Source organism: Nipponia nippon, unplaced genomic scaffold (assembly GCF_047370975.1).
Source record: "Nipponia nippon isolate SJK-2023a ecotype South Korea unplaced genomic scaffold, ASM4737097v1 scaffold_23, whole genome shotgun sequence".
Classification (NCBI taxonomy): Eukaryota; Metazoa; Chordata; class Aves; order Pelecaniformes; family Threskiornithidae; genus Nipponia; species Nipponia nippon.
Window position 1 is genome coordinate 5934783 of NW_028262340.1, and position 18675 is coordinate 5953457.

Sequence of the window (18675 nt, forward strand, 5' to 3'; positions counted from 1 at the left end):
CCTGCCTCTGGCAGCCCTTTGTCCTTCTTGGAAGTGGTCTCTCCCTGCTCCAGGACCACAGCTCTGCTCTCGCCCCTCCTTGTACCCTGCAGTAAACCTCTGCACCCCTGCTTCCCTTCTCCCAGCGCGTTCCAGCTGTGCCGCGTTCACCCCGGCGGTGGGAAGGGGCTGAGCGAGGGGGGGTTCACCCTTCCCCCCCCCCCCCAAAAGCAAAGGGGAGAGCGCAGCCCTTGCAGGGTGCAGCCCTGTGCCTGGGGGAAGCCCTGCAGCGAGCCCCTGCCCCGGACCGAAACTGGTTTTAGTGGCCGTAACCCAGGTGTGGGCTCCCGGGGAAGAGGGGGATTCAGCGGGCAGGCAGCTCCCTCTCGTGGGGGAAAAAAAAAAAAACGATGATTTGGGGTGTGCAGCCCCAGATGTGCTGCACAGCTGGAGCCCGGGGCAAGCCCAGCCTCGGGCTGCCCCCGAAGGGGTTTGGTAACCTGCCTTCCTCCCCGAAAAGAATTGGGATGAATCTCCCCATTTGTCCAGAAATGGAGACAAGTGCTCAACAAGGCTATTTCTTCACCTCCTCTAATAATGATTTGTTATTATTTGGGGCAGAGATTGGATGCTTTCCAGCTGTTTCATTTCCACAGATACTTGGGTTTCAATCCCTCTTGTCTCTGTAATGGCATCCAATCTGCTATTTATTGGATGAATATTTATGAGGGCTCTGATGAAAAGAGGCAGATTCAGAGCAGGTTTGCCACTCATTGGAAACAACCAGAGTCTGGCCCCTAATTAATATGCAGCCTTCTTAATTCCTTGATTAAATTCAAACTTGCAAATAAAACATTTGCATTTCACTTCCAATTTTTTTTTTTTTAAATAAAAGACAGTCCCCTTAAAGTTAGCTGATTGCACATTAAGTGACAAGGCAGGGGTTTGCAAAGGTAATTTAAATGGAGGATGAGCATAGGACACTTCTGAAGAGTCTGGGATAGATAAGGATCCATATGGGAAAGTGCTGTGCTATACAGCGAGGTGCATGTGGGGAGGGAAGAGCACGGGGTGCTGGGCCTGCCTGGGCTTGGATCTGGTCCTTGCCAGGATTAGCCCCCTCCAGCTGAAGCACGCCTGGGGGGCTCAGCCCCAGCCCCGCTTTGGCTACGATTTGCTGGTGGACCCTTGGCCGGTGGAGGGATGCTCTGTGCCGCAGGAGGGACCCCGCCAGCCTTTCCCACCGCCTCTCCCTGGGATTTGTTACCCTGCCAAGCCGAACATGCTTTGCTAATAAACAAAAATTGATTTTTATTTATCTTACAAAGCGAAGCCCCATTGCTCCCGCCGCACAGCTTTAATCCTTTCTGCTGTCGATGGCAATAATGAGAAAGACACCTGCAGATCCTGTTAGAGCCGCAGGCCTCCTTTTTAACTATTAAGAGATCAATACCCTTTGCGATGCTGCTAATAGTTTTCTGGCCCACTTGATTGCGAGGGGACTTGGGTGGACTCGGCCTTATTTGAAGGTGCCTGATGCATCTCGGGCAAATTTGCTCAGTCTCTGACGTGGGGGGCTCGGGGGTGGCAAATTCCTCTGCACGTTTGCAGTGGTGCAAGAGGGGAAAAAAAGGAGCTTGTGCTTAAGAAACTTATTGAGAGGCTGAAATTGTCCCCAAGGATGGGAATGAGCAATTGAGACACCCAACAAGGGGGCTTGAAACAACAGAAAACCTAACTTCAGCCCTCAAATAACACCCCCCCACCAGTATAGTCTTGGTTTGATTCAAAGAAATCAACTCATCATTTCAGTTCATTAACAATCCATCTCTTTTTTTATTGTCCATTTTTTAAAAAGTTGGTGTTTTTCTACTCATAGTTATAAAATAATCCTATTTTACAAAGATTTACAGCTGAGTGCCCAGCAGTGAACAAGGCTGGATCTGGCAAGTATCTTAAATAATCAAACCACAATTCTTGTTTTTTTTTAAAAAAAAAAAAAAAAAAGGAAATCGGCAAGGAGCCGATTCAGCACCAAGCAGGACATAACAGAATAAGAGGGTTTGTATAAAAGACAATTTATTTCTTCGGGAAGGGCACGGGGAGCAGAGGATGGGCAGAGGGGGCAGGTAAGGAACCCCAGTAACGAGGACAGGACTTGGGGTGACCTCTCTTTATTCTCCACCGTCCCCCGGGCTGTGGGAGGGGGGTGATACCTACACCAAATTAAATTCCCGAGGCTGCGTTTCCCCTCCGGCGGCTGCCCCGAGCCCAGCGCCCTCCTGCAGCCCGGACGGGCAGAGGTCGCTCCCTACGGATTTGCAGTTTTCTGGTCTCTTTGCTGCCAGCCCCGGCGCGGGTTTGCCAGCCGGGTCTGCCGCGGTGCTGGTGCCTCCTCAGTAGACGGGTCCCTTGACGGCCCCTGGCTCCGTCAGGCGTGCGGCGGCATACGCCGAGGCTCCGAGGCAGGCGGCCGGCTCGCAAAATCCCGGCAGGCCAGCGGGACCAGGCAAGCCCGGCCGGCCAGCCTCTCCCGGCGAGCCCGGCAGGCCCCGCTCCCCGGCCTTGCCATCAAGTGCGTGGCCGGGGATGCCGGGGAGACCTGCAACAGGAGCATGGCCATCAGCGGGTGCATGCGTGCTGCGTTCGTGGGTGCTGAGCCCAGCCTTTGCCAGAGCAGAGCAGGGGCTGGGGTATGGGAAATGCTGCTGGTGAGGATGGGGATGCGTTAGCAAAGCGGTGCGGCAATTGAGCAAGACCGAGGGGCCAGGAAAGCGGCTGGCAGAGCTGCAGGCAGTGAGGATGCAGCAAAGGATGCTACAAGTTGGGTATTTGTGGGATGAACCCGTGCAGGTTTGCAGGGATGGCCCAGAAGGTCCCAAGCCACTGCTGGGCGCATCATCGCACTGGCACAGGGTCTGCAGGGACACGCCGCTGCCTGCCCTGTCTGTGCAGGGGGCAGAGGGGCTTACCTGGGATCCCCGGGGGACCCGGCATGCCCGGGTGGCCACGGCCAGCTTCTCCCCGCTCACCCTTCTCTCCTCGCTTCCCTGTGGGGAAAGAAATGGGGAGGGAAGGACTCGCTGGAGCCGCAGCGGGGAAACAGGGACCCTGCAGGGGAGGGGAGGGGGCTGCCCCTGCTCAGGGGCTGAGCTGGGGGACAAGTGTGGCAGGAGGGGGCAGGGTCAGCCCCGAGGAGGGTTTTTGCCTGGCACAGTGCGGGTATGGCCACCCTCCGCCTACCTTTAGGTCCTATGTTGCCGATCTGCCCAGCAGCACCCAGGATGCCGGGGACACCTCGAGGTCCCATGGGTCCATGCGGGCCCTGCTCACCGGGTGGCCCTGGGGGACCGGGGGGTCCTGGGGGTCCCATGGCACCGACTCCACCCAGGGCTGCTCTCTTGGCGCTGACCGCCACCTCCACCAGCTGCTCTGTAGGGCAGAGAGAGGCCGGTGTGGGACAGGATGCGGTGGCAGCCACCCGGCCGGCGGTGCCCCACTCGCCCCCTCACCTTGCAGCATCTTCAGGACCACGTCGATGATGTGCTGGTCCCCAGCGTCCCGGCCCTGCAGCAGCGAGAAAAGGGATGTGGCATAAAGGGAGAGTGCTCCTTCTGTCCCCATCTGCATCTGCTGGTCCCATCCCGACCCCCCGGTCCAGAGCACCTCCCTGCACCCGATATTGCCTTCCCAACCCTTCTTTGTTTTCCATTCGGTCCCAGTACCAGTGCTCCAGCCTCAGCTCACACCAAGCCCAGCCACGCTGCAACCTTCTCACGGCATTAACTTTCTGCAGCCCCATTTTGCAAGTCTAAAATGAGGCTTATAAGGAAAAATTCTGTCCTCCGGGTGGGCTGCAAAGATACATATTAGAGCTAAACCTGCTGCTGGTGCTATGTACAGTGAGAAATAAAGAAATCTTCTTTTCTAGAAAGGTGGGACCCCAGCTCAGCCCTCCTGGAGAGCTCGTGGGGGAGCACTGGCAGCTCCCGAGCCGAACGGCAGCCGTTTCCCAGAGGAACTGGTTGGTGAGAAAAGGTCGGAGGCAATTCACCTGCAGAGCTGAACAAGCTGATGGCGGCAGCCCCCAGGTCAGCACCTACGTGGTGCAGGAGGTGAGGAGGGGATGCGGGGCGCTGGGGGTACTCACCGCTATGCCTCGTGGGCCAGGCATCCCCGGCACACCGCGCTCCCCGACGAGTCCTCGTGGGCCGGGGGGTCCCGGGTAGCCTCGCACGCCGGGCGCGCCTGCGTCCCCCGAGGGGCCCGGGAAGCCAAGCTCACCCTGGATGCCTTGCTGCGGTGGGGATGGAGAGCAGCGTCAGGATCAGGGAGCTCAGCCCCATCCTGAGCACAGGGGCTGTGCTCCAAGACGCAAGGATTTCCAGTACCAACTGCTGCAGCTGGATTCTGAACCCCGAACAGGGGCTGAACCTGGTCACTGAAGCCCATCTCCGGTGAAAATACTTTCCCAGGTGACCAGCGTGCAGCACGCAGCAGCTCCGTGGAGTGCCGCTGCCTTTGTCAGCAGGATCGCCTCCGACTGAGGGTCCTGCAGAGCCACCCAGCGCGAAGGTGCGGGGAGCCCCTCGCACCCAAACCCCCAGTCACTCACCTGTCCCTTTGGCCCTGGCTCGCCCGATTCACCCTGGGGGCAGAGGACACAAGAAACGCAATGGGGAGACAGCACAAATTTAGAGATGCAGCTGGGGGGAGGCGCACGTATCCCCCCTGGAGTGCACCGTGGCTGTGCTGGGGTGCAATGCTGGGGTGCCCGAGGCCATGCTGGGCAGGAGACCCCAGTGCGGCCACAGCGTGTGGGCAGGCACCCGTGTCCAGCCCCTGCGCCCCCCACCCCAGGACCTGTCTGTGGGGACCCACCTTCTCTCCCTTCAGCCCTGCGAGGCCGTGAACGCCTGGGTCTCCCTAGAGGAAAGGCAAGCAGAAATGTGAACCTTCACCGCCAGCACCCATCTCCTCCGCAGCCACTTTCCACCTGCTCCACTCGACCGGGGTGCCCGGGGTATTGACGGAGAAAGCGCCTGGTGTCAGTGGGTGTCAGCCCCCCGCAGAGGTGGGTGCCAGCCCTGTTAAACACGGGTGTCAGCGATTCCCCACCAGATCCCCCAGCCTGGGCAGGAGGGTGATGTACTCACAGTACCGCCTTTGGGGCCGGTTTTCCCTGGGGAGCCCTGGAGAAAGGAGAGGGGGGGTCAGCCCAGCTCAGTGCAGCTTCCCTGAGCTGGACCCCATCCCCTGCAGCCAGCAGCAGTCACCTTGTCTCCTTTGACTCCTGGCAAGCCTTGGGGTCCTGGGATCCCCGGCGGACCCTGCTCACCCTTGGGCCCCTGGAGACAAAGGTAGCATGGGGAAAAGAGAGAAGTGAGTGAGAAGAGGCTGTGGGAAGACCTTCCTCTCCCATCGGAGCATCCTCTCCAAGGCAATGAGTTGCACGGGCAGCACCCTGTCCCCTCCAGCAGCTCAGGGTGCCCCACAGCATCCCAACCTGCCCTGAATCCAGCCTTTGTGGGGGGACAGGGCAGAAAACCATGGAGGAGGCTCCCCCTCAGCCATGCCGAGAGTGGGGGGCTCCACCAGGGACGGGGCCCCGGCCCTCAGGAAGCCAGAGGGACAAAGGTCACTTCTTGGCTATTTTTCCATCCCGGGAAAGCCTCCAAGAGGGGCTGGGCAGCCTCCCCGCTCTCTCCAGGCTGGGAGGAAATTCCTCTCCTGGCTGGGGCTGCAAACCCAGCGTGGCCCCGGGCCCGCTAATCCCCGCGCTATTTGCCCCGTCGGCTAATCCCTCACCCCGGCAGCCAGGCACAGCGGGACGGGGCGCGTGATCGACCCCGGCCGTGATCAAAGCGAGAGATCCGTGCAGGCGGTGCCAGCCGTGCCCCGCTGTCCCCGTCCCTCCTGAACGCCCTGGGCTGAGCATCCCCAAGCCGTGCCGAGGTGAAGCCCGCTTCCCAGCCTGGCTGCGGGCGCAACTCACCGCTTTCCCCTGCTCGCCGGGGGGGCCCACGAGGCCGCGTTCGCCCCGGTCGCCCTGTGGAGACCCGGGAAGAGAGCAGAGTCAGGGGCAGCTCCCAGCACTGCCACAAACCCCGCGGTGCCCCGGACTCACCTTCATCCCGGGGACACCCTGCGGTCCCTGCTCACCCCGAGGTCCAGGCTCACCCTAAGGCAGTGGGGGGAAGAAAAAACAACCCAGATCAGCTGCCTCTCTTGCATTTGCATGCCATCATCTGCCCTTCAGCCTTCCCTGAGGATTGCGTGGCCCTGTCCTTGTCCCCTGCCACCACGTGAAGGGCTACCACTGCACCGGGTGGCCAAGGAGGGGCTGGGGAAGCGGCCCCAGGGGCTTCCCCATGAGGAAGCTGCTGTGGGGGCAGAGGGAAGAGGAGGGTTGGGGGGATGAAGTGCCCAACTCCGCTTTCTGTTTGACAGCAAATAGGGAAAAGAGAGAGAGAGAGCAACCCCCAGGCTGTGCCCAGGGGGAAGATGGTGACGTCTCCATACTTACAATCTGCCCCGGGGCACCGGTGACACCGGGCTGGCCCCGAGCACCCACTTCACCCTGCGAACAGGAGACAGAGGCAGTTCAGGGACAGCGAGGACAGGGGAGGGGATAGCATGGGGACAAGGCTGCAGGCTCAGGGATGGAACGTGGAGGCTGCTGCAGCACCATGTAGGGCGTGCAGGGTGGATGCTCAGAGCGGGTTACTCCGGCCCCGGCTGCCCCAGACCCACCTTGTCTCCTGGGCCACCTTTGCTTCCCGGCTGGCCCGGCAAGCCCTGTGGAAACAAAGCCAGGATCAAATCCTGTGCGCAGCACCAGAGGCAGCGACCCTGCCCGGTGCCCTGTGCCTGGAGGCAACGGCCCTGCTGGGTGCTGGCCCTGCACCCTGGCACCACCCAGGAATGGGGGTGCCACCCCATGGGTAACGGGGTACCTGCCCGGGCCGGGGGCTCCCGTGCCCCTGTACTCACAGCTTGTCCTCGGTGTCCCGGTGTCCCGGGGCGGCCGGCCTGTCCCACGCCGCCCTGCGAGGGACAGAGAGGATGTTAGCGTGGGGCAGGGAAACGTGCAAAAATGAGGTGTCCACGGGTGGGACAAGGGACCCCTGGCCAAAGGGGGACACTGCCCTTGACCCCATGGGGACAGCCACACTCCACTGGTCAGGAGATGCCATGTCCAGGGCCAGGACCTTATGCCGCTTGCCGCCCCCGTTATTTCCAGCAAGCACTGGTATGAGGAACAGCATGTGTCCATTCCCCATGGCCGGCGCAGGCAGCACCTAGCACCCATTGCCCGCAGCAGCTCACCTTCACACCTGGGATACCCGGGGTGCCGTCTTTGCCATCGATGCCTGGGAGACCCTGAGAAAGGGGGAAGAGTCGCTTGGTCTGACACCTCCAAGAGGGACTGAAAGCCTCATGGTGGGGGCAAAAAAAGGCTGGGAAGGGAAAGGAAAGCTCCAGCCCTGCACTGAGTCAGGGTGCAAGGATACAGGATGGCCCCAAACAGGACAGAGAGGGACAGAGAGATCTTCTCCTTGCAAGGGGCTCAGCCCTAGATGTGGGCACGCCTGCCGCTGGCTGTACTTACGTTCTCCCCCTTGGGGCCAATGTCTCCTTGGGGGCCCCTGATGCCACGGCCACCCTAGAGCAGGAGAGAGCAAACGTTATTTCAGCTTCCCTCTTGGTGCAGGGGACGGAGCTGGGAGAGGGAGGAGATGCCCATCGAGGCACCCTAGACAGAGCCCGTGTCTGTGCCAGGGAGCGGGGCCAAGCTGGGGAAAAGGGGGCATTGGCATGGCACGGGGCACAGCGCTGCCCTCCCCAAAGGGGCACGTTACCTACCAGATCTCCCTTCTCACCAGGGTCCCCAGGTGGTCCCTTGGGGCCTTCCCTGCCCTGCAGGGGAGAAAGATGGGGGCTGAGCAGTGAAGTGCGGGGTTCCCCGCCTGCCCTGCAGCCCCCGGGGACGAGGGAGGGCACTCACCGGCCGCCCAGCCGCTCCAATGGTCCCGACCATGCCCTTGTAACCAGCAGGACCCTGCAAAGAGAGCATGGGGGGGTCAATTCCTCCCATGCCAACCTCAGCCCCCAGCCAGGTCCAACCCCAGCAGCAAGAGGCAGTGTCCAGCTCCCCACGATGGCCAAACCACCATGTTAGTGATGCTCCTGAGGAGCAGCCTCCAGCCTGGGAAGCATCGCCGCAGCTCAGCCCCAGGGAGCTGCTCCCCCTGAGTGCAGAGCCAGGCACAGCTGCCCCTGCATCCCACCGGCACTTACCGTCTCACCCTTGGGTCCCGCCATCCCGGGGTAACCCCTCAGGCCCTGCGGTCCCTGCGGGGAAGGAAACAACAGCCGGCTTAGCTGGAAACAGCCCCAGGAGCAGCCCAGGTGGAAGCCACGATTAGAGCAAAAGCCGGCACTGGAAATCAGACGGTTTTGCCAAATGCAAGGTATTTCAGTCCCGCCGCTCGCTCCTAATTCTGCAGCCCCCCACCAGGCGCCTTTCCAGTTGTCAGTTCAATAACAGCAATGGGCCCAAACTGGTGCTGCTTCACCCGCCAAAGCTCTTGGCTTCAAAGCCATTTTGCCCTTTCCTGGACCGAAAGGCTCAGCCCATTAATTACTTTTCATCTTCAAAGTGCTCGGCAAGCTCAAACAGCTTTAATCCCCACATCCCCATGGTGAGCTGGACGCTGCACCCCCCGATCAGGTGGTGTAAGGGGGGGGCTCAGTGTTCACGAGCAATTTGTCCCCGGCTGGTGAGTTATCCACGTTAACGTGCACCAACGGCCGAGGTGCCCGAGCCAGCGCTGACTGCGGCGGTCTCCATTGGGATGCAGCTTTGCCACCTTCCTGGCAGCAGCTCCATGGATGGGAGGATGGAGATGGATGGAACGAAGGCTTTGCTCCGGTCCCAGCAGTGGGTCCCCGGGAGCAGGGACACACTGGTGTCACATCACCAGTGTCTGGGGCCAAGCACAAACTGGCCGCCCCCAGCCCCTGGGGCACCCAGGGGGCAAAGCAAAGAGAAATAAATATGTTACCGGAGGGCCTGGGACGCCTTGTTCTCCGGAGACGCCAATGTCACCCTTGGGGCCCTGGGGAGGGATGGAGAGGAGAGAGGTGAGTGTTGGGGTGGAGTGAGGGCACAAACCGCCCAGGGGACCCGAGACCCTCTCACCTGGGACCCGGCAGGGGATGGAGACAGGTCCCTCCCTCCAAGGAGCCACTGTGGGAAGGCCACCCTGCCCACCCTCCATCTCCCAGCCCTGGATCTCCCTCCTCCCTCTCCCACCTCTTTCCTTCCTTCCCCCTTTCTCTGCCCAGATCCCCCTGCCCTCCGGTCCAGCCCCAGCTCCCCCAGAGGCGGGCACGCCTGGCTCCTTCTGGGAAGCTGCTGGAGAGGTCACTCACCTGCCTGCCCTGCCTGCCGGGCTCCCCGAGGGCGCCGGGGCGGCCTCTGTGTCCCTAAGGGCAAAGAGGAAGACCATGAGCATCCCTGGGCAGAGCAGCGGGGTCGAGGCAGCGTCCTGAAGGCCACGTCACCCAGAGCCACCCCACCTGCAGCATCCCACCCCGGGGTGCCCGTGGGTGACATGGTGGGGCTCAGCATCCTACTGGCGATGCGGTGGGGCTCGGCATCCTGCAGCTGCAAGGGCGTGCGGTGGGGATGCCCGCCGGGTTTAACCCGCTGGGCTTTGCAGTGGAGCAGCCAGGCAGCAGCACGGCTGGGGCTTTGGCACGGGGTCTCACCCCCCAGGAAGGGGCTGGCAGGAGCTGGGGATCTGCAGGGCACCTCTCCCACAGCGCCTTTGCCCCCAGGGCTCTCTGAATGTGCACGCCCCTGTGCTCCCAGGGGAGCAGAGGAGCTCCCTGTGCCTCCAGACGAGGGAAGGCTCCTCCGCTCAGGCACAGCATGCTGGAAGTGGAGGTCCCTGTTCGCTCCCTGGCAGCTCCAGGCCTCCCTTACCTTCAGTCCCTGCAATCCCTGGGGGCCCTTGGGACCTGGCGGGCAGCTGGTCGGGCACTGGTGGGGAAGAAGAAATGCAGGTTGAGTTGGGAAAGGACCCAGAGGCTGCAGAGAAGCTGTGCTGGGAAGGATGGGCTCCCATGCCACACGGCGAAGCCAGGCTGTGCAGTGACGCAGGGGACCCACCGCTCACAGCGTCGTTTCGGCTGGGGACTCTGCTCCTCCCCACTCTATCGGCCCCCAGTTACCAAATTACACTGGTGGCTGTATTTCAGGCCAGGGCAGCGCACGCTCTTCCAGCTGCCGTTACCCTGCAAAGGCCTGCTGAAGGGACAAGGTAATGGCAGCTCTCACCAAGAAATCAGCGCTGCCTTCCAGTCCTTGGATGTGTCCTGGCGGGCCCTGGAGGGAAGGAGACCATCAGCATCTGTGGTTTAATATCAGGACTATTTTACAGGAGGGATGAATGTCACACCTGGGAGGGTGGGGAGCAAGGCACGGGGCGGGATGTGTGTGCCAGAGCCCAAGTCCCGGCCCCAAACCCTGGGCTGAAGGGCTGGGGGGACTTTTTCCCTCCTGCAGAAAATGCTGATGACTGGGGAGATGATACTCACGGGTTTCCCTGGAGGGCCTGGGGGACCCCGCGGGCCGTCGGGTCCAGGGTCACCCTAGGAAAGAACAACCCCAGGAAATGAGATTTAGGGTGGGGGAGGCAGCAGGTACTGCTGGAGCCAGGGTGGAGAGGGGTGCTGAAGCACCAGAGACCCAGGTTGTCACAGCAGGAATTCGGGCATCCCCCAGTGGTGAGCTGGGAGGGGATGGACAGTGCTGGGGGACCCAGCTGCAGGCACAGGGTCCATCACCTGCCATAGGACCCCGCTTGCCCATATTACAGGGTCGTCCCTGTTTACCCCAGGAGCCCCGAAGTGTGGAGAAGCGGATGCTGGGGTAAGGAGGGGAGGTTTTCCCACGCCCCCTCCTGACCCCTCACCTTGGGTCCCAGCGCTCCAATCTCTCCGGGAAGCCCAACCTGGCCTGGAAGCCCCTTAAGGAGAAAAGAGATGTTCACTGAGTGAGAGAGGTCAAGCCCTGAGATCCCCCTTTTGGGGGTCCTGAGATTTCAGCTCTTCCAGTGCAACCCCGAGTGGGGTCCCCGGCCACCCACAGCCCCACAAGCCCAGCACTTACAGGTGGTCCTGGCAGCGCAGGGCCCTGCAACAAGAAGAAAGACACAATTGGTCAAACTCTCCAACCTCCCCCCCCCCCAAAACCACCAGCATCCCTGCCCCGAGCAGGACAATGCCCACGCCACCACCAAGGATGCGGCTGGGGGGGCCGGGGCTGGGTCCCTGCTCTGCTCCCACCCCACTCGCGGGTGCTCAGGGAGCGGGTGCCGGAGCGAGGAGTGGGTACATCACCAGCACCCGCAGGAGAGGCAGATACTCACGGGGAGCCCCGGTGGCCCTGGGAGTCCGGGCTGGCCCTGCCGGGACAAAAGGGGAGAGTCAGGAGCCAAAACAGGAGGATCTGACCCCACCAAGCCCCGCTCCACTGCCATGTGACCTGCTAAAATTCTCCCCTCCCTGGACCCAGTCTCAGTGTCCCCTCATTGCCAAATACTCCATCACCCAATTCCTGCATCCGTGCATCCCCTCCACGGCGACAGGACTGGTCCCAGCCTGGCCAGGCCCCGCTGGCTACAGGGGGGAAGATGGGAGCCCGGAGCGGCTGCCCTGGAGCAGCTCCTCACTTACTTTAAGTCCTGGCCCGCCGATGGGCCCTGGCTCCCCTTTCGCTCCCGTCAGGCCCTGCAAGGGGAGAGATGGCGGGAGGTTATCGCCAGCGCTTCTGCTCTCTGGCCAGATGTTTTTGCTGGGGCTTTTTCCATCATGAGGGGTCAAGGGTTATCAGTGGGGAATTTGTGCTTGTCGCTGGTGTGCACATCACGCAGCAGACTTGGAGATGAAGCTGCACCTGGACCCAAGCCCTGATGGCACAGACCCTCGCAGCGATGCTCCGCAGCCCCCATGAGCTGCCCTGCTCCGAGACCCCATGCCGGGGCTCGGCAGGGACCCTCGCGCTGCAGGGCACATCCAGTATGGCTGCCCCGGCCCCAGCAGAGGCACACGGGGAGCTCAGCCCATCCATGATCCCGGTTATATCAACTCCAAGTCACTCCCCGGCTCCCCTGGCTCCCACTCCGGTGCCTCAGAGGGCTGCGCCTGTGCCGGGGTTTGGCTCCCTGCAGCTGACAGCTGGAGCTTCACCCACGGGCTGGTTCCTGCACGCTGCCACGGACGGCGCGGGTGGAGAGCCCCTCGCTCAGCCTGGCTCTGCTCAGCCGTCCGTATTCAAAGGAGCTGAACCCTTTTGCAGGCAGATTAGCCTGGATGAATAATGCATGCTTATAATGACAGTTATTATTCTATTCATTTATTATTGAAGACTGACTAAAATGCAAAAGATTTATGAAGTGCCATCCAGAGACACAAAAGAGGACCCTGTAGTTTGGGTTTCCTTCTGATAGGCGAGTAAATGTCTGACTCTTGCAGGCGCTTACCCGTGCAGTGCTGCACTGGGGACCGGGGACAGGCACCCAACCCAAACCTCCCCGGGCACCCAGCACGCACCCCTGCGTACCCCGGCCAGGGGAACATGGGCCGACAAGCATCACAGCATCAAGGCAGGGCAAGGAGGAGGCTCTTTCTGCCTGCCCCCTCTGCCCCGGGCTGTGCTTCTCCCAGGTGGGGGAAGTCACCGATGCCACCTACGTGGGTGCTAAGGGGGTGGCTTCAGGGGGGCCACGGGATCGCTCCGGATTTACGTTGGAGGAAATGAGACCTGAATCAGGGCTGAGGACAGCAGCTGCAGTAAAGAACAAGGAAAAGCCTTTTCATGTTCAGGGATGTCGGTGCTGTGCCCTGGCTTTCCCGGCACAGCTCTGGCCCTGTGTAGAGTGGGGATGCACTTTCAGAGCCAGGGCAGTGGGAGGGGGTGGCAGCAGCCCTGCCCAACCTCTGTCTGTGTTTTCTGCTGTGATTCAAAAGGTGCTTTCAGGTCCTACACGAAGGGATTTTGGCACTTTCTTATGTGCAACAGAAAAGGATCCCTGCACTGGGGGTAAGAGGAGTTTGCTGAGAACCTGCTGCGACCCGGGGGCTGCGGCCAGGGACGCCGCGGGGGGGCAGGGGGTCGGTACTTACGTCGATGCCCGGCTTCCCTGGGGGTCCATCTGGACCAGGGGCTCCAGGCTCCCCCTTGGCACCCTTTAAAAGAGAAGAAGCATGGGGGCAGATTGAAAGGAGCTCCTCCAGAAGGGCCGAGATCACCGGTGAGCTGCGGGGAGGCATGGGGTACTCACCGGGGACCCGGGGGCTCCGGCTGAGCCTTTGTCACCCTGGGGAAAGGGAAGAAGGTTGTAAAAAGGGGTCCGTCACCCTGTGGAGCCAGGCCTGGCAGCGCAGGGCGCTCAAGACCTGTGTCTCCCATCCGTCTCCCCAAGCCGGAGTGAGATGCTGGATCCCCCAGCACGGCAGCCAGGTCAGGATGGGGCCGGCGTTGAGAAGAGAGGGCTGTGCTGGGGTTGCGGGAGGGCTGCGGCTGTTCTGGGTATAAATAGCACTAAAATAACACCCTGGGGCAAGCCTCGGAGAATGGGCGCTTTCTGCTGGCTCACAGACCTCCCGTCTGTTCAGGCTCCCTGGACGGGGAGGGTCAGGAGCCACAGCTGCCTGCCACAGCCCTCGGCCACATCTCTGCTCTGCGGGCACCCGACCCGGGTGTCCTGCTCCCCACCGGCCCCCCGGCTCCCCCTCCTCACTGAGCATCTCTGGGCTGATCCCTGCACCCGACCCCTCCGAGCATCCTCCGCTGCCCCGACAGCGGTGCCCCGAGCACCCTGCACCCAAACCTCCCTGCCACTGCACGCCCCAAAAAGCATTTCAGGCCCCGTTTCCCAAGGCGGTCAGGAGGCCACAGGCTGCTGTCCCAGGGAGGTGGATGGAGCCACGGCGCAGGAGCTGTGCTCCCCCAGGCCATCATTGCTGCCCAGGGCCACTGGCACAGCCGGGGATGCTCTGTCTGCCCCAGCCCGGGAGCAGCGCAGTGCGGGAACCGCACGGCATCGGCATCCCCTGCCCTCCACCGAGCCTCTGCTCCGACACAATGTCCCTCTTTGTGCTGCAGGTCCCCTCCCTCCCTCCCTCCAGCCCGCACAGGTTCCCGGCCGTGCCGTACTCACGTCAATGCCATCCGCTCCCGGCACTCCTGGGGGACCGGGGGGCCCTCGTGGGCCGGGCTCTCCCGGCGGCCCTCGCTAAGAGGAGAAAGGGACAGGACCCATGTCAGGAAGGAGCAGCTGGACCCCGAGAGATGCTGGGGGTCAGAGGGAGCCCAGGACGCAGCGCTCGCCAACAGCGTGTGCTGGGGACCTGTCTCCGGAACCTGGGATGGAGTGAGCACCCCAAGGTGTCAGAGCTCTGTCCCTCCCCATGGGTCCTCTGCTGCCTGGCCTGTGCCCCCCAGCAAGGGCACGGATGGAGAAATCCAGGAAATCTCCCCCACACTGTCACAACCAGCTCCCATCCCCTGCCCGGTTTCTGCCCCATCTCTGCCCCCTCCTGCCCTTGTGCCCGCGGGGCTCCTGCCCCAGCAGAGCCAGGTTTCGACAGGGCAATGGCAGTGCTTGCAAAGGCCCCTCTCGGCTCCGGGTGCAAGCCCTGCACTGGGATTTCTAAGAGCACCAGCAGGATTTGGGTGCCTGAAGCCCTGGTGTAAAATGGGGACCCCGAGCCCCTCCGTGGGTGCACCCCTCCCTGTGCCGGGCTGGCTCGCTGCCCGGCCGGCTGCCCGCTGCCCGCCGCACCGCTCCGCAGCACCGCACAAAAGCGCCATTCAGCCGGCGGCAGGGGAGCTCCCCGAGCAGCCTGGCCCCAGCTTTGAGGTTTGCACAGGACTCCGCAGGAGCAACTTTGCAAAGAAATCTCTGTTATCCTAACGGGGCGTTTGGGGGAAAGAGACTCCAGTCCCAGAGACCAAACCCCTGATGTTCCTGGAAATGAAAACCAGACGGGCTGGCTGGGGCTGCACGCCTGCGACTCCTCCGTCCTTCCAGGCTTATTTATTTTAAAGTGAAATATATAAGGATGAGGGGTGTTGCTGGTTTGTTCACAGAACTGGGAGAGCCCCAGCTTCACCTTGGAAGCAAACCCCGCAGTCGGGGTGGGAGCGAGCACCCGTCCCTGGGAGCACCCGTGAATGGCACCTTTGTCCTGCCAAATGGTGATTTCCAAACGGTTCCTTGTTCCAAGGGCTCCCACATCGCCCTTGCTCCGGCCGGAGCCCGCTCCCCTGGCCAGCCCCTGCCACCACAAGCCCATGGGCGTCCCGGGGGGCTGTTTTAGGACGGCAGCTGCCCCCCCAGCTCTCTGCAGCGAGGCTGGCTGTGCCGGTAGGCAGCTCAGCAGCCACATGGGAAGATTTTTTCCAAAATCTTTTCTAAAAATTTGATTTTTATGTTTGCAAGGCAGGGAGAGTTTTCCTCTTTTCGGGTGGGATCCCAGGAGGAACACTGCCTGCCCTGCTCGCACCACTGGTCCCGAGGAGCAGAGGGACACCTTTCCTTCACTTCTTTCCATTGCATTTTCTCCTGCTGCTGGGTGAGTCCAGAGAGCCCGCCGGGACCCCCGGCCCCCAGCACCTCCGCCGCGGGTGTCCCTCCCCGCTGCCCCTCGCCAAGCCCCCGCGGAGCCCCGGGGCAGCCCAGGGAGGGTCAGAGCCCCCCTCAGCCCCGCGCAGCCCCCCTCAGCCCTGCTCCGCAGCACGTCCCAGCAAAGCAGAGGCAAATAAGCATTTTCCCAGGTGATGGGAGGCAGAAAATCTGGTGGCTGCTGGGGAAGGAAACGGCGGAGAGTCCCCTACTGCTGCCCCAAGGGGAAAATAAAACTAAACTTGTTTAGCTAACAAGTCCCAAACGTCAAGCTGTGCAGCCCAGCCTTGTCCCTGTCTCATGGGGCTGGAGGCAGCTTTTGGCATGGAGAGGTCCCCGGTGGGTCGGGGCTGGGGGGTCCTGGCTGGGGGCTGTTCCCACCCCCCTCCATGAGGCATTCCTGGGAAAAGAGAGCTAAAGGTGCTGGGAAAATAAGCAGCAAGCCCCAGGGATGCTCAGCACCGCAAGTGAGCATCTGCAAGGGGGGAAAATGGGGACCGTCCCCTCTCTGTCCCCCATCCCAGCCCAGCACGAAGGGGGACCAAGCAGAGGACTTACAATCTGGGCCAGGCAGAGGCAGGCGGCTTGGAGCAAGAGCCAGAGCTGGAGAACGGGGGAGCAGGCAGCCATGGCGAGGGCGGCCAGCACCAAGCGGCGGTGGCCTCGTCTCGCTGCGCTCAGGTATGGCAGCAGCCCCGACTGCACAGCTGGACACCGGAGGAGGAGGGGGCTCATTAATATGGAGCAGCGGGATGAGGGCAGGCGGGCAGCCCTGGCCCCCCGCCCCCCCATTCAGGTGAGCCCGTGGTTATTTTGGGCTGTACAGACGGACGGTGACGGAGGATTTGGCACCACGGTGGCAGGGGATTCAGCACGAGCGGCACAAAGGGGCTTTAATGCAGACAAGGGGCTGGGAGAGGAGGGGGACAAGCTGGGGGGCTGCTGCTGGAGCTGCATGGTGAGACCCCGGCCAGGATGTCTGCGTGGGCACCCCCAGGAGTGCCAGGGTGTCCCCTGTGATGTCCCCATCGTGATGCCATGCCGCAGTTGCCCCCACACCCTGTGATGGGATGGGCACCGGGAGCCAGTGCCTGCCACCCTGGGGAGGGTCCTGAGGGATTTCTGACGTGTCTGACCCTATTTCTGCCCCGTGGGCCCCCGTGCAGCCCAGGCAGGGCAGCCGCCCCGCTGCGGGTCCTGGGGCACCCCTGCGAAATGCGCCCATGGCACTGGGAGAAGGGGGGCTGTGGCGGGGGGTCACCGGCTGCTCCCCACAGCCCTGGCAGGGCACAAGGCCCCTGTCCGTGGGGGCATGGATGCCCCACTCATCACCCCCTGTGCCCGGCTCCCCCCACCCAGCTCCTGCCTTCGCTGGCAGCCACCCCCCAAGCTCGCCGCCCCCCAGCCCCGGCGCAGTGCAGCGCTCCCAGGGAACGCGGGGATGATTCATCTTGGCGATTTCTTCCTCCTCCTCACGGAGGGCTCGAAGGCTCCACAACGAGCCGCTGCAGACTGATTCATCGGTACTGGGGGGGCTCGGTGGCTGCTGCCTGCGACCCGGCGCAGGTCGGGGTGGTGGGGCAGCAGTCCACATCCTCACTAGTGGGCATGGGGCCATCCCAGCACACAGACCAGTTGGGACTGGTGATGCACTGGTATCTCCTCTCCGTTTCTTTGCAGCGAGAGCCACGTCGAGCCTCGGCGGTGGCAGGGAAGCGCTTCCACCAAAATCTGGTGTTTTGAGACAAAAATGCTTTGGGCTGTAGGCTGAGAGCACCTTGTTTTCAGAGCAGCTCAGTCTGGATCCTCACCATTCATGCAGCCGCTGGGATATTTCTGCTTGTGCCCAAGGCAGATGCGTCCCAGCTCCGCCACCGAGCCCAGCGCCTTTCTGGGACATGAGTGTCACTTTTGGAAGCCTTATGTAATTTCAAGTATCTCTCAGATTACTACATAATGACATATTTTTTTCTCCTTTTGATGCCATTGCTCATTTGATTGCAGCTTTTCATGTGTTGCTGTTTCTCAAATTCTCCCCCCAGCACCTCGGCATGGGAATACCAGGGTTTGGTTTATGATCTCCATCTTGTTTGAACGACTCAGTCTTTGGCTCCCCCCATTAATTTTACCATGGGATCCAACCGGAACATTTGCCTTTGACCAGTGGTCCCCCCGTGTACCTGAGGGTAAGTGCTGCAGGGTCTGCCCCGCTGCCCTTGGAGGAGCTGCGGGAGGATCAGGCCCGCAGTGACCTGGCACTGGGCACAGCCATGTCCCAGGCTGCCGTAACGGTGTTAGGAGCAGCCGGGCCCTGCACGGCCACAGCCCCCTGGGCTGCCGCAGGCCAGGGCCCCAGGGGAGCCGTGGGGTGGCCTTGGGCCATGCGTGCCCCTGTGGGGCAGAGACCTGGGGCAGAGCCTGGCCCGGGCAGGGATGGAGGCACTGAGCAGGGACATCCTCCTCCCTCTCTGCCTCCTCCAGGGAGTCCCCCTCTGCTCAGCCCCCCCAAACGCCTGCCAGACCCCCGCACCCCACAGCACCGTTTCCATCCCCCAGCCAACCCCCCCAAAACCCCCAGCCAGCATCCCTACACCCCAGACAGCACCTCCAGCCCCCCCAGCCCCCTGCACCCCCCAGCGCCCCTTCCATCCCACAGCCATCCCCACCAAGCCCCCAGCCAGCACCCCTACTCAGCACCCCAAACCCCCCCAGCCAGCATCCCTACACCCCAGACAGCACCTCCAGCCCCCCCAGTCCCCTCAAGCCCCCAGACAGCCCCCCAATCCCCCCAGCCAGCACCCCTCTACCCCCCAGTGCCCCCAAACCCCCCTGCACTCCCACCCAGCACCGTCAAACCCCCCAGCCCCCTGAACCCCCCAGCGAGCATCCCTGCACCCCCAGCCAGAACCTCCAAACCCCCCAGCCCCCCCAAGCCCCCAGCCAGTCCCCCAAAGCCCCCCACCCAGCACCCCTGTACCCCCACTCAGTACCCCAA

The 18675-nt window shown here is 62.3% G+C and overlaps 1 protein-coding gene across 1 annotated transcript; it reads right to left on the reverse strand.

The window, feature by feature from the left end:
• Nucleotides 1-2375: 2375 nt before the first annotated feature.
• On the reverse strand, nt 2376-16415 carry COL9A2 (collagen type IX alpha 2 chain). Its single transcript, XM_087760968.1, has 32 exons — nt 16239-16415; nt 14214-14288; nt 13335-13370; nt 13177-13239; nt 11728-11781; nt 11421-11456; nt 11162-11185; nt 10965-11018; nt 10588-10641; nt 10328-10375; nt 9974-10030; nt 9418-9471; nt 9048-9101; nt 8281-8334; nt 7988-8041; nt 7846-7899; nt 7592-7645; nt 7309-7362; nt 6973-7026; nt 6733-6777; nt 6506-6559; nt 6107-6160; nt 5975-6028; nt 5256-5327; nt 5136-5171; nt 4861-4905; nt 4595-4627; nt 4130-4276; nt 3492-3546; nt 3223-3411; nt 2952-3029; nt 2376-2581 (listed from the first exon to the last, which is right to left on the reverse strand). Exons 1-32 carry the CDS (start codon nt 16413-16415, stop codon nt 2376-2378), a joined length of 2178 nt encoding a protein of 725 aa, XP_087617094.1.
• Nucleotides 16416-18675: the final 2260 nt, after the last annotated feature.